The 14,310-nt window shown below is 37.7% G+C and overlaps 1 protein-coding gene across 1 annotated transcript; it reads right to left on the bottom strand.

Annotated features, from left to right (window-relative positions):
* Positions 1-10,182: 10,182 nt before the first annotated feature.
* On the bottom strand, positions 10,183-11,654 carry LOC133274966 (uncharacterized). The gene is made up of 2 exons (XM_061464600.1): positions 11,375-11,654; positions 10,183-10,640 (listed from the first exon to the last, which is right to left on the bottom strand). Exons 1-2 carry the CDS (start codon positions 11,571-11,573, stop codon positions 10,183-10,185), a joined length of 657 nt encoding a protein of 218 aa, XP_061320584.1. The 5' UTR covers positions 11,574-11,654.
* Positions 11,655-14,310: the final 2,656 nt, after the last annotated feature.

Here is a 14,310-nt window from a genome sequence, read left to right as displayed (position 1 = left end):
ACCTTGGTACAGTCCAAGATTTTATGGGTTGTTCCTGGCAAGATAAGCAGAAGTATTTCAGTAAAGCTTTCTGTGGCTGGCTCTGAATAAGCATTTAACATATATGTGAAATATATATAACATATATAACATAAATATATAACATATATATTTAACATGACAACCTTTACTCTTCTCTACTTTTTCCACATCCTATCCATGCTAATAAACACCAACGTTTAGGGAAGACAATAATGGCTGCTACAGGAACCAGTACACTAAAAATACTCACAGAGAAGAATTCACAATACAGAACACTCGGCATTTCCAAAAATGGTTTTATTTTTCTGGAAGAAAAATATATATGGTGTGTAGTGTCTCTCCTTAGTGCTGTACTTTTAGGCTAGTAGTCATGTTCTTCTCTTCCCTTTTTAATTCTCTTTCCCCATATAAACATGCTATTCTGTACAGTTACAGTTGTCAGGGTAATGTCCAAACACTGGGGATTAATAAAAGCATGAACATATCTTCTTCATTTAGGTGGACAGAAATAGTATCTTATCAATTACAATTGACACGGACTTGAGTTCGCGTTCTGCTCATACAGCCAATAACATGTCATCTCAGAAATTACATCAGGGCTTATATGTAACACCTCACCTGCAAACTTGTGAATGTGACTGGAGAAAGCTGTGAAGGAAAAGCAGTAGCCACCCAGTTTCTCAAACATCACATCCCAAAGCTCACTTTCATTGCTTCAAACACCAGCCATCTTTTTAAAGCTTATTTTATGTAACCTGCCAGGAACACAGCCTGAGGTTTGTGTGGCTGCAGGCTGTGCAGTGTGTAAACAAGAAAGCTGATACGTGCATGCAAACAATTTCCAGAAACAGAAGAGGCTTGAGGGATTACACGCATTTTCCAGAAGAAATCTGCTGTTATCAGCTTCAAAGACAAAGTTTGTTTATCAACTATCTAAGCAGGCAGCTCGACGTTAACAGATAAGGTTAGAGATACACCACAGCCCAGGTGCTTTTCAAAAGTATGTGTCCCTGCCAAATACAGGTCCCCATTTGTGTTAACTGTTAAATCTCATGGCCAATATTGTGCAGAGCCAATCCGTCAATCAATCAGCCAACTGTTTCCTTCAAGCCGTAGAAACTGTGAATCTCAAATTCTCAGAGGACAAGGGCACACGTGTGCCAATGCTCCTGGCCCGGCAAGAAGTTTGAATTGACACAGGCCACCAATGGGCTTGCAGAAGTAGCTGTATCTTATTTGAAATACACAGCAGTCTCAGCACGTGTGCCCACAGCTGATCTGACAGCCTGACACCCAGCTCACAAGCAGAATTTCGTCTCAAATCCTTCTGATAGAAGTTCACACCTCTAAAGTTACTTTTCCAATACTCCTTAATGGGCTCCTCTCCTTTACACTGCTATTTACCTGCTAAACCACAAACTTGCATGTATTTGAAACATATATTTGCTAGCACACTGACTTCACAATGTATCACCTAATTGGAAACAGGATTTCCCATAAAGTGCTCAAAGGAAAAGTGGTACCATGTCAGAGAAGGCAGCAGCAGGCTGTTATCACTTTGTGCAAAATAACAATCCATATTAATATATCCATAATAACTTCCCCGTGTCCAAATAATGCTGTGGCAAATCTGCCATGTCCACAATCTGTTTCTTAAGCTAGAATTTTTTTAGTCTATCTTATCTGAATAAGAACAACAAACAAAGACCCACAAAAAAAAAACAAAAAAATAAATCACAACCACCTTCTTCAAAGCTGTAGTTTTGACTTCTACTGAAAGGAGTCACTTCAAAATGAAAATGTCTTAAAACACTTTCTCCATTGCAGTGGGTGGAAGAGTAGTCCTCGAAAGTAAGTGTAGAAAACAGAGATGTTAATGCTTTCCCTATGCTTGCAAACAACACAAATACTTTTAATTCCAAGAAAGGAAGAAAAAGGCTGGAAATCAACTATTTCCACCTGACACCACTTTTGATTCACTGTCAAATGCTCTTATAATGCAAGAAAACAAGCATCAACTGTACTAAAAAGTGAATAAGAAACCTGACTGACAGAAGCAGACTTTAATGGAGCAAAGCAATCAGCTTTCTGGGAAATTCACAAGTATGAGGTGTCCAGGCTCCTTTGGACCTCAGGAAGGTCAAGACTTAAAGCCAGAAGAGGACTCACAGCAGGACAGCTGTTTGTCACCAGTGCATCCCCTTACCTAAGATATTTTGCTTTTAACAGCAGCTGTATTCTTAGTAGAACATTTCTCATTGACTACTGGACCACTTACACATATCTATTATTATTCACATAAAAGGCATAAATTATTGATCCAGAAAATCACCTAGGTCTTTCTTGGCTTTTGTATTAAGTCAATTATGCAGATGCGGAACACATAGTACACTGGCAGGCAGAGTCAGACTGCAATAACACCTCAAATATATTTACTTAGCCGATTCCCCAAAGCCAAACCTGCGTGAATGCTACGAATACCAGCAAAATTGAGGATATCAAGTTCTTGTATTGCCACCTCGTGGCTGATGCACGTATAACTTCGTTTTGTTGGGAGGAGAGAAAAGGTAAGGAATTCTGTGTGGTGCGTAACAAGCTAATAAATGCTGGCTCAAATCAAAGCAGAATTTTAAATTTAGTTACATTTAATAATGATACTTTTAAATGGAATACGACTTTCCTGTGCAAGAAGAATAGGAATCGAATTTAGGTGAAAACTTGCAGAACCACCCCAGTTGTGATGTGACAGTTGTGCAGTCCTCCCTCAGCACAGCATTCTTGCTGGTGGGACACAAAAGGCAATGTTGCCACTAATAAGTAACTTCTAAATCCAATTATGTAGTTCTTCTGGGAAATTCTTGTAATAGTTTTCAAGGCCTCTCAGTGATTTGAAATTCAATTGCTACAGGGACAATTATGGTTTACAGGAAATGTTACCTTCTTTTGAGAATTAGATCCCACACTACTGTAGTGGTTATACTTGATATGCCCACATCTAGTTTAGAATAAGCAAAGGATCACTGGACCCTGTGAAAAGGAGGAAAACACAGGTGGAAGCAGCATCAGTGACTGACCACGGAATTGTTTGGATGCTCACCAGTGTCCACAGAGGCTTTTCATACTAACCTTTTGTATCCACTTTAAGTTCACATAGCAGTTCCCCGAACTCTCCAAGTAATTTCCTTCAGATCACTAAGGTGCTTATATACCTGCACTGGCAAGCAGAGGGAGTTTTAGCTTTCACATATGTTTTTTATAATCTGAAAACAGAATTGTTTCCTCCTTCCCTTCAGTGTCAGCACCATCCAGAATCCAAAATCAGACAGCGGGGATAAAGGACTCATCCTTGAACAACTCCATTGGAAAAAAAAAAAAAAAATAAAAAATTTACATTCTTATTCTCATTATTAGCTCTTGTTATTTCTTGTTCTAATTGACATTATTTACCCAAGTATGTTGCCATGAAAATAATTATCCTTTTGAGACTATGCTATTTATTACAAGGAAGGCTAAGCCTTTACTATCAGTTCTGTATTTTTTGTGCAAATGCCTGCAAAATGCTGCAAACAACATTTTCTTACAAGGCTAAGTTAAATTGCTTTATGATTAATGAGAAGATGATCACACACAAAGCCTGATGATTTATAATAAAAAGGCTAAGCACCTTAATTTTCTTTATCTACATGTATCCACATTTCTTCTGCTTAGGCTTAGCCTTTTTTCTGGTAGGATAAAGTCCTGAATACTTCCTACCTTTCCTGATTACATTACTGGTATCCCATGATACAGCCAAGAGAGATTACCCTAGGCTTTGTCTTGCTTTTTTAAGAGAATGGTTCTTAGAACAAAATAATTTGATAGTTACAATATGGCAGGGTGGTGAATAGCCATGAGAATTTTCTCAGTAATGCCACAAGCAGATATTTTGTTAGCAAGTGATAGCAACTGTAAGCTTTGAGGGGCAAGAAAGATACTATGTGCATATATATACATTGTCTGATTATTTACATTTCTGTGTTATTAACATAGCATGGCACTTTTAAAAATTATACACATAAAAATATCTTTCAGGGATTAAAAAGGCCAGCATCTGATAAGTACAAACATAGTTGCCGATAGGTAAGTTCTAGTATTATGCAGTGAGTTAGATGCAGTCCAACAACACTGGCTGAAAAAAAAATGAGTCCTTTGAGCAGTCTAGCACCCTTTGTAAACTTCTACATGAGCTCTTGCTCCATCTTTCCCAGGAGTGAAGGACATGCACCTAAAACATCACACTGTAATGGAATTACAATGGGGATTACTTTTCTGATGGCTTCATGGGTTTCTGCATCATCCAAGGAAAGCTGTTGCAGTTAAAATAGGAGGTCCATAGCTTTCTTCCCAAGACTTCCTCTTACTCTGAAACTGAGCTTGTGCATGATTGGGTGTGGAGAATAGAGAGATTTTTGACTTATTATACTGTCGTGTTATTTTTACATACAGCATTTAGCTCTGTAAAGGTGCTCTTAAAGGATGCCTGTAGCATGGCCTAGTCATACCTACATTGTATGAGTGGCATGTCCTTGGAAATTATGGCCACTCTTCAGGCCCTTGCTGCATGCATACACACACACATGCACACATTACCAGCTGTATCAAAATCCTTTTTTTGCTGCTGCCTTCTCTGTTTCCACACTAAGCACTAGGCACAGAGCCTGCTCCTGTTTTCAGACCAGCTAACAGAGGAAATGAAGAATAGAGGTTTGTCCAAGACTTGCATGCACATTGTGTGAGGGAAACAAATGTATTCCCAGCCACAGCAGCATCCAATCCAACATGAGTACCAACTACTATCATTGCCATTTGGTTTGCGATGGTGTGCTCTTTCCATCTCCAAAGGGAACACAGTCAGAGGACATATGTTGAAACTGCAAACAAATTTATTTTTTTTTAAATGACATAACCTTCAATTTAATCCCATGCAAAACACTTTGATGCTCTCACTCTAAAGAGGATGTATAAAAGGAATAATTGCTGAAAAGTAACATATAATAGCATTTTCACTGTGATATTTTAAAAATCAAGAGGATTTGCATAATTGATTCTGGGTTTGGGATTGTCCTAGAAAATCACAGTATTGAAACTGCAGTTGACAGAGTCTGAAGGCAAGGACAAAGGCAGCTGTCAGCAACACAGTCTGCAAACCTCTGGCTCATTTAGAGAAAAATGATTTAGCCTGGAAAAATATGAAAGTATAGTCCACATTAATTGGTCTGGTGTTTCAAGGACAGACATCAAATTTAAGTCTAAAACGTGATCAACATGCCACAAAGACTAATTAAAAACAAGTATGTGCCTCTCAGAGCACATATAAAGAGGTCCATGAATAAGAAACAAATTTAAACAATATATTACATCAGAGAAAAAGGGGAGAAGGAAGAGGAAAGGATACGTAAGCACCAAATACCCCTGGGCAGAGAGAAATAAGGAAACAGGGAATTAATTATTTTTCAGCTAAATAAAGATGATGGGACAAAAAAAAAATATATTCAGAAAACAAGAATAAAATTAAATAAAATAAAAACTAAAATAACATAAAATTAAATTAAAGTAATTATGAAAGGGAGGATGGGAAACCACAATAAAGGAAAAGGAAAATTCCTCATTTTGAATGATCTGACTAATCCAAGCGAAGAAAACCTCCTCCAGAGGGAATGAGGACTGCAGAAAACAACCACTGCCTTCATGTCTACAAACATCGCAGAGTTAGGCATGACTACTCCTTAGAGGTACATTAGAAGCAAATGCTTTTTCCACCCTTAAGCCACAGACAGAAACAAATCCTGGTGGAGCACAGCAGAAGCAATAATGAGAAAAGAGGTAGCAGCGGTATTGGTATGAGGTGTGCTTCTGGAATGGGGTTGGCAGAACCAGAGCAGCTGCCATCACAAGGTTATTCCACCACTGAATGTACTGAGGGTCTGAGGGAATTGGATCCTAAAGCTCATGTTGATGTTGTGGAGCTTTATGTTGGTTCACTGTTGGCAGAAGCCACAGATCATCCCTCTGAAATGAAAGCAGATATACAGGAGACATGAATAAGGAACAACTGGCAAAAATAAGCTCTGTAACTAAATCAACTAGTTCATTGCAAAGGGGGGGGGGAATGCTAACAAGATGCAAAATCCCAAAGATTTCAAAGAAGTAATTTGATGCAATTGCTGTATCTTTTGTGCTTCCAAGTTGGTGTAAGCTGTCTATTTTTCAACAGACTCTGCCTGTCTTGGTCTCACATTTAGCACATGTCAAGACCTCACTCAATTTATTTTCTTCCACTTCTCCTTTGGAATGGGCATATTTCAGAGCCATAATAATTGTAGCTGAAAGTCAGTATGACTTGTCCTTTTCATATTTGCTGTCATCTCATTTGGACATCATTACCTGAAGGATCTTCAGTTAATTCTCTGGATTGCTGATAGAAAAGAAAACAACACAGTAAGTGAAAAATGTATAACCATTAAACACCATTAAACAGTATGGAAGACTTTCTAAGACAATTTTCTGATTTCATATTTCTATTTTTGTATTGTCTGACAGTCTTTTTTATAAATTAAATCATCTAAGGTGTACACTAATAGTGTGCTAAAAAGCCTTTAAAAATCAAGCTCATTAAAAATAATTTGTGTTAGTGAGCTATGTTTTGATATAGGAAAAAAAGGCTCTACTTCACTAACTCCATCTCATATCAATGAAACTGTATTATCTCAGTTCTGCAGAGACCTGTATGCACACATCCACTGAGATAATTCTTTGCAAGAATGAAAACCAGTAGTCCCAACGCACTCTATGAAACACAGCTGTGTTAATGTAGATTCAATGTTGTGACACAATTTAGGTCCAGTGATATATATATTCAACTTTGATTTTCTGCAGCAACTCTGTTTGATTTCTTGAAATGGAACATCACTTCCTTGTTGGAAAAGAAAGTCCTTGAATTAAATGCATTTCCATGGTTTTATATTGAATGCCACTTTGTTGAGAAGTTCTCATGCTTTCTGGCTCACAGACCACCATGTATCCTGTGCTGCTAGTGAGAATTTTGCAGCTTCAGGAAACTATGAATTCAGAAGAGGGCAAGATGTGACACTGCCTACCTTGCACTACTTGTTTGGCATCACAGCTCTTGGGGAAATGCACATAAGAGGCTTCTTACCCTATAACGGTATACATGTCATGCTGGGTATTTTACATCCAACCCTGTTCTTATCTAGCCAGACTCAATAAAAGTATTAAATATGCCCTTACTCACCAAAAAAGTGTTAGTTTAGATTTGGTGGTGAATAAGGAAACACTTGTAATTGCCAACATTAGTGCTACCAGCACTAAACATCCACTTCTAAACTAGGCATTTACCTGAATCCACAGCAAGTAGTAACTTTCCATCATCACTGCTTTCAGTAACAGTTAAATGTGCTATAGAATAGCAACTTTATTTGCGTGAAAGTGGTGCATGGGAGAGCATTACCAGGCCCTTTACAAGATAATGTCTATTTTTTTGGTTTCTAACATGCAACAACTAGATATGATCTTCTTGTCAGCATTATTTGGATAGTGAATATTTTTTTCTCATTCTGTACAGTATTTTTCTGTTCTCTCTTTGTATTATCACTTTCATACATTACTTCTAAGAATGACAAAGATTTTAACAACGTTTATAAAGTACTTTCTACTGTCTTGAATGTAGCTGCCCCTGTTAAGGTATTTAGACTGTAAGACAGGCAAGCATGTAGACCCTGGATTTCTAGGGAGACATACACATGCCTTTAGGGGAGCATGACCTGTTCAGAAAGAGTATGTGGCTCCACAAAGAGGGAGGAACTGCCGAAGTCAGTAGGTGGATAACAGGTATTTACCTATCCTATCTCCTAGGTAGACAGGAGGGCAGAGCCTATTTTGGCATGAAGGAGGGCAGGATGGGTGTGTTGAAGCTCCATCTGAAGGCTATGTGCTGACCTTCCCCACTTGTTGAAGGAGATGAAGGACAGATTGTGCGCATGACCTTTCATCCCCATCTTCTTCCCCTTCAGAGTGGGAGCAGCTACCTCTACTATCTATATCCCACCGATAAGTGTCCTTCTCCTGACACTCACCCGCTGGCACTCACCCCACCTCCAGTGGTGCAAAAAAGCTGGCAATGCAGAAGAGAGCCCATCCTGAAAGGGTGAAGAGTGTGCAATTCCTCCCCAGCAAAGGGAAAGTACAAGGCTTTTAGGAAGATGTCCTCAGGGAGGGGACAAAGTAACCATGACACATGGATTTTAACCATCCCTAATATCACCCACATTTCTGTCTCGGAGAGGCCAAATGACCTTTGCTATATTCTTTGCTCGGATCAGTTTCAAACAGTCAAGGCAGGGTTTACATGTAGTGATGAGTTCAGCATTACACAGGTCTCTCTCAGAACTGAAAAAAAAAACAATAGTGTCATAATTACAAACAAGGTGTGCTTGCAGAAGGAATTATTTCTCTTGGAATCTAGAGCTGGTTCTTCTCTTATTTTCTCTTCAATCATTGGCCAAGAGAAGTGAGTAAGTGATCTCCAGCCCATGACAAGCAAATACTTGCAGTTCGTACCATGAGCTTGCCAACTGAGGAAATGGATCTACCTATTCTTTGTGTACTCACAGCACCAAAAAGACAGATACTGTGTTTATGAAATGCATATCCAGGAATCATTTCACCACCAAAACACAATCACCTGCATAATTGAGTAGGTGACAACAGAGCACAAGCTTTTGCAATATCACTGTCAGTCTACAGAGAAATTTCCCGCGGGCAGGAAACTTCATAAAACTCAGTCTGCATGTGTCAATGGATCACCCAGCTGGGATGCTCTGCATTTCCAATGGCTAAGTAATATGAGAGCCCATACAGAAGCAATAGCTCTGCAACTGGCTACTCCCATCCTCAGCACGTGTGAAGACCCCTGCCCCTGACTTCCCACAGGAACTGGGCTTACATAGGGTCAAAGACATTGCACTAGCAGAAACCTCTGAGGCTCTGTCACATAAGTTGAATACCTGTATTAGAATATAAGATCGCATGGACCAAGATCTCTGTAAAAAACAATTGTATTCACTGGCTTATATTCCTTTCCATGCTATGTAACATTACTTCTAATTTCTGCGCTTTGAAATTCCTATGCTAGATTAGTCAGAGAGCTTTTTCTTCATTAAGCACCCAACACCAAGCCTTCTTTTGTTTAATTCCTTCAAAATATTTGATGAGTTCCTACCTCATAATAATTGCATTAGATTCTGCACATACAATCGCATGCTGGTAAAAATCAACATCCGCCTTCTTGCAAAATAAACTATTCATTGCCCCTTTTGGATATCCACTGTAGCCCACGGCAACCTAGAAACAAACAACATACAAAGAAATAAAAGGTAATGTTGTTCTGGAATCTTTAGCTATTTACAGCCTAATCCAACTCCTAAAAGTTGTTAACAACTTCAGGAAGAGTTCTAATGTGATGTTTGGTAATGTTTATGCAGATCTCCATTTCAAAGTGATTAATTATAGATCTCAACTTCTTGTTAATAACTTCAGGGAGAATTCTAACCTGATGCTGTTTGGTAATGTTTATGGAGATCTCCATTTCAAAGTGGTTGATTATAGATCTCAATCATATATTTGTATGAAATGTGAAGTTTCAGAAAATTACGAATTCTTTTCTCCCCCAAAGGAAAAATTGTCTTTGTTTCCAGAAATACATTTTCCTATGAACAGTTCAGACATTTTTAGAAGAAAAGCACAATTTCCTAAACCACATAAACCTTTACTTACAATGTTGTCTTCCTTGAAAATCACCGTCCCCACTCCATTGTTATTGTCTGAGAATAAACGGTCAAATAATCACAATTATAAATTCGCACAACACTATGATATTACAACAAACCTGCTGGTCAAAAAGTATGACATTCATACTCATGTCTACTGGTCCAGAGTTTCATTAATTCTAATTTTTCATTAATTACCTAACAGAATGAAGTGTAATCAATGAAATAGGGGGGAGGGGTGTTGCTCAGTATATTACATCTCAAGGAATATGACTAACAATTGTGTAGAATTTTTCCACACTGAGTAAATTAAGGAACTAAATTTAGTAATATTAATTTACTTACCACTTCTGGATGCTAACAAATCACAGAGCTGTAATGCATGGGTGTACTTAGGATTATTCTTTACAGTGGATTCCTTCTCTTCTAAGATTTTTATTTTTTCATCTTTGCAACTTGCAAGAGATTTAAAACAGTTCTTTGCTGTAGTAAGATTTTTTTTGTATTTTTTCAGTCGGTCATCCTTCAGGTGTTCCAAGTTGAATTCTTTTAAAATATCCCCACTAGTTTTCTTATCAAATACAGATGAAACTGGAACTAAATTATCATTAGAAGATGCTTTTTCATTTGAATGAAGTATTTCCATCTTTCTTTGGTTGGCTATTGTAGGTACATATACCGCCGCAACAACATTGCTTTCTGTAAAGATGGCATTAGCATATTTTACGAGATTATGCTTTGAGTTTGCCATTTTGATTTCAAAATTTGGCCAGTAATACACATGTGAGACTTGTGCTGAATAAAGAAAACAGATATGTAAGATTAATATTAAATATGAAATATACTAGCAGTTGTGTTTTCCACTAACAAACATAAAGTGATATAGAATATACTTAAGCAAGCTGCAGCTTTCCCTCACATTAATAGAATAATATTAAAATATTTTTTATTATCACATTATTTTCAGAGTCAAAAGGGAAACTTAATATACAATTGATTACTTTATATTTTTTTCCAAGTGATTAAACTTTTATCTCTACTTATGTTTACCAAACTGTAAAGATTTCCAAAGCAAGGAGATTGTTTTGAAAAGATACAGGAAGTTGTTGTAGAGGAAAAAATGTATATCATATATAAAATATATAACATATATATATAAAAAACATATATTTTGTCTCTTATTTTTTTCTCATTTAACAAGCTCTGGTGGCTCTTTTTTTCATTAATGACTTGCACTATTCCTTCATGATCCATGTGTTAGTAAATACCAACAATTTGTACAATTACATTATGAATCACATCTTAATGTTCTCTAATAATCACAGCTATCTATTGTATAAGATATTTAGCTACATCAGCTTCTGACAGGGACCTGAATGATTCATATAAGAGCCAACTGAGGAAAAATGCAGAAAGCAAAATGGAAGTAACTGAAGAGGAAGAGAAATGACTGCTGTGACTAGTTTACCAGCCTGTAAGTATGACACGTGCAGTCTTAGTCTAGGAGATATTTCAGTTTTGATACTGACCTTGAACCAGCAATTTTGCACAATAATTGCAAGGTTTCCGAGACATGTAAACTTCACAGCCTTTCAGGGCATTAGGAAACCTTAACAGCACTTTTGTCACAGCATGAAGTTCCCCTGTTGAGCAGCCCAGGGCAGTAATCCTTTTGGGCTTGCTTGGTTCACAGATGACAATTCCAGTTCTGCAATCCTGCATATACATACACAAATAAATGTACAGGTATACAAATGAAAGTATAACCGTCCAGCGAATGAGAGTCCAGCCAGATTATGTGTACGTAAAGATAAAGCAATCAAAGGATCTCACAGAAAAAGAATGGCATTTGTTGCAAATGGCTAGGGATGAAGCAGTCTAGAAAATCCTTGTGGATTTTCAGACAGTTTTGTTGTGTCTACAGCACCTAACTCAATTGTTGTATTCTAGATCAACCGGGCAAATGCTTTTACTGGAGTCCAGAAAGACTTAAGAGGTAGACAGACCTTTGTAAAGTCTGTAATTGTGTGTAACATCATGAAAAAAGCAGGGAGATGGATATTCGAATAACTGGTTTACTGCAGACTACCAAAACAGGAGAAAGGAGTGACAAGGTGTAGTATCAAGCAAATGGCAACACTATTCAAAGGATACTCACCAGACATCTATGTAACTTCAAAGCTTCAAACAGCTTTGATCTACTAAAAATCCAGAGTCTAAGCATGCAATAGGTTAAAATTCTAACTGCAGGTCTGTGGCCCACAGGCAACCCACACTGGAACAGAGGCTCCTGAGGAACCACAGCCAGCAGACACCTTATGCCAGGGCAGGGCCAGTAGGAAGCATGGAAGAGCAGAGAAAACTAGGAAAAAAGTACAGAAGAGTTGCAGACAAACCATCACCTACACAGCCCCAACCTCCTGCAACACCCATCACCTCACTGAGAGTAACATAAGGTAAAAACAATGGAAGTTGAGACTAGGAAAGTGAGAGGGTAGGTGTTTGGCTCAAGCTGAGATAAATGTTTACTTTGGTATTTAACTCTTTCTGTTCTCTTTCTCTCTTCAATACCCAATTCAGTAAACAGAAGTTTGTATTTATTGGCAATAAATTGGATTAAGTAAAAATTCTCCGAATTAAGATCACTTTGCCCACAACACCAAGTCAGTAGTTTTTAAATCAAGATCCTATTTGACAATATGGCTTTTTTTTAGCCTTGATAACAATTAATATGCTTGAGTTGAAGTAACTCACAGATTCCTCTGATTCACTTGGTAAATTTTCCATATGTAGTGCTAAAAAGATGCACAGGTCTTCTTTCTTCAGATGAGGAATGGGAGGACCTAGAAAGAAACAGTGGACAGAAAAGCTAATCAAAACAGTCCTGCAGAAAAAAATAGGCAATGTCACACAATTAGTAAATAATTACTGGTAATGAGATAGAAAGGATAATTATTTAGCTCTCTGGTCCTAGGTGGAAAGTTGGGGGAAAGGGTTATAATTTCCATGCATGTTGAAAGAAAGAACTGTTTCTTAATAATGCATCAGTGCTCGATGAGCCAGTTACCCTGTAAAGAGCCTTATCTTTGCATTTCAAACATCAGCACATCTACTTATGCGTGCCAGTCCTCCGAGGAAAATGGAAATGATCATCCTAGGAGCCACTGCTTGACAGAGTGCAGAGCTATCCTGGATCTCCTTTTTTTTCTGTTTTGTTTCTTTGTGTTTTTTTTTTTTGGGGGGGGGAGTTTGTTGTTGTTCTTTTTAAATGCTATCTACTCTTCTGTCACAGGCAATGATTTCTACTGACTTCAAGAGGAAAGAAAAAGTATGTGAATATCCAATGTGCAGTCTTAGTCTAGGAGATATAGTCTAGGAGATCTAGCCAATCTGGAAAGACTAATTCTATTGCCCTATATCATACTCTTCTTCAAAATATTTCAACTATCACAGTTGAAAATCCTCCCTTTTTTATGCCCTTTTTTTTTTTTTGGTTAAGATTTCAATACCATTTGGTAAGACTGGTAAAAAAATGGATACAATTACTTTTACTTAAAATAAAATTAAAATTAAGACAAATATGTTGCCAGAGCGATATGTCAGAAGTTTGCACATCAGCTCTCTGTGCTGTGTAATATCCAGCTCACTACTTTCAGGCCAATTACATTTATTCAACCCTGTTTAATTAAATTAAATTAAATTAGGGAAACCAAAAACTGATGATCAGTGAAGAGTTTAGTGAATTTATTTCACTTTGCCTTCATCACTCATTCCTTCTGTTCCTTCACTGTCTTCTGAATCACTAGGTACTGGAAGACACAAAAGAAAAAAGGTTGGATTTGAAATAGCACATAAAAAGACACTACATGAAGTTTAGAAGTTTATCAGCCCTCCCCCTCTTATTATCAACACTGACACACTATCCACTGTGAGCTGGACATCTCAGAAGTCACAACTGGTTCAGAACAATATTTGACAGTCAGGCTGGACTCTGATACTTTATTCAGAAACAATCTATATTAAGATGAATGGGAATTGCACAGATATAAAACAGTTAACTGAACTTCATGTAGAAATACCTACAGCTGCCCAGTGGTGGTGGTGACAAGAGGATGGCCTGGGTTTTTGTTGTTAGGTATCTTTTTAAAGTTTGAATTTCATCTTTTTAACCTCCAAATGCATAATGTTCTCCTCACATACAGAATGGCCAATACTCACACTGCCTTCTCTCTCCCTTTGCTTTCACACTCAAGACGGCCTCTTCTTGTCCTTGATACTGAGTCTCTGCTTGTTCATTTCTGCCATCCTGTCATCTTCCTGGTTCTTGCTCTTCCCATCAGTTTGATTTCATTCTACTGCAAATATCACACTTTTCTCTTCAATTTTAAAATAATCTATCCCTTACTCCTCTTCAATTACATAGTTCTCCCCAGTTCACTTGTCCAGCGTATCTTCACACTCCATG

The sequence above is a fragment of the Pezoporus flaviventris genome, unplaced genomic scaffold (genome assembly GCF_033815535.1).
Source record: "Pezoporus flaviventris isolate CSIRO_AGI_PZ_B2104156 unplaced genomic scaffold, CSIRO_AGI_Pfla_v1 ptg000002l, whole genome shotgun sequence".
Classification (NCBI taxonomy): domain Eukaryota; kingdom Metazoa; phylum Chordata; class Aves; order Psittaciformes; family Psittacidae; genus Pezoporus; species Pezoporus flaviventris.
This window is presented reverse-complemented; position numbering and strand designations above follow the sequence as displayed.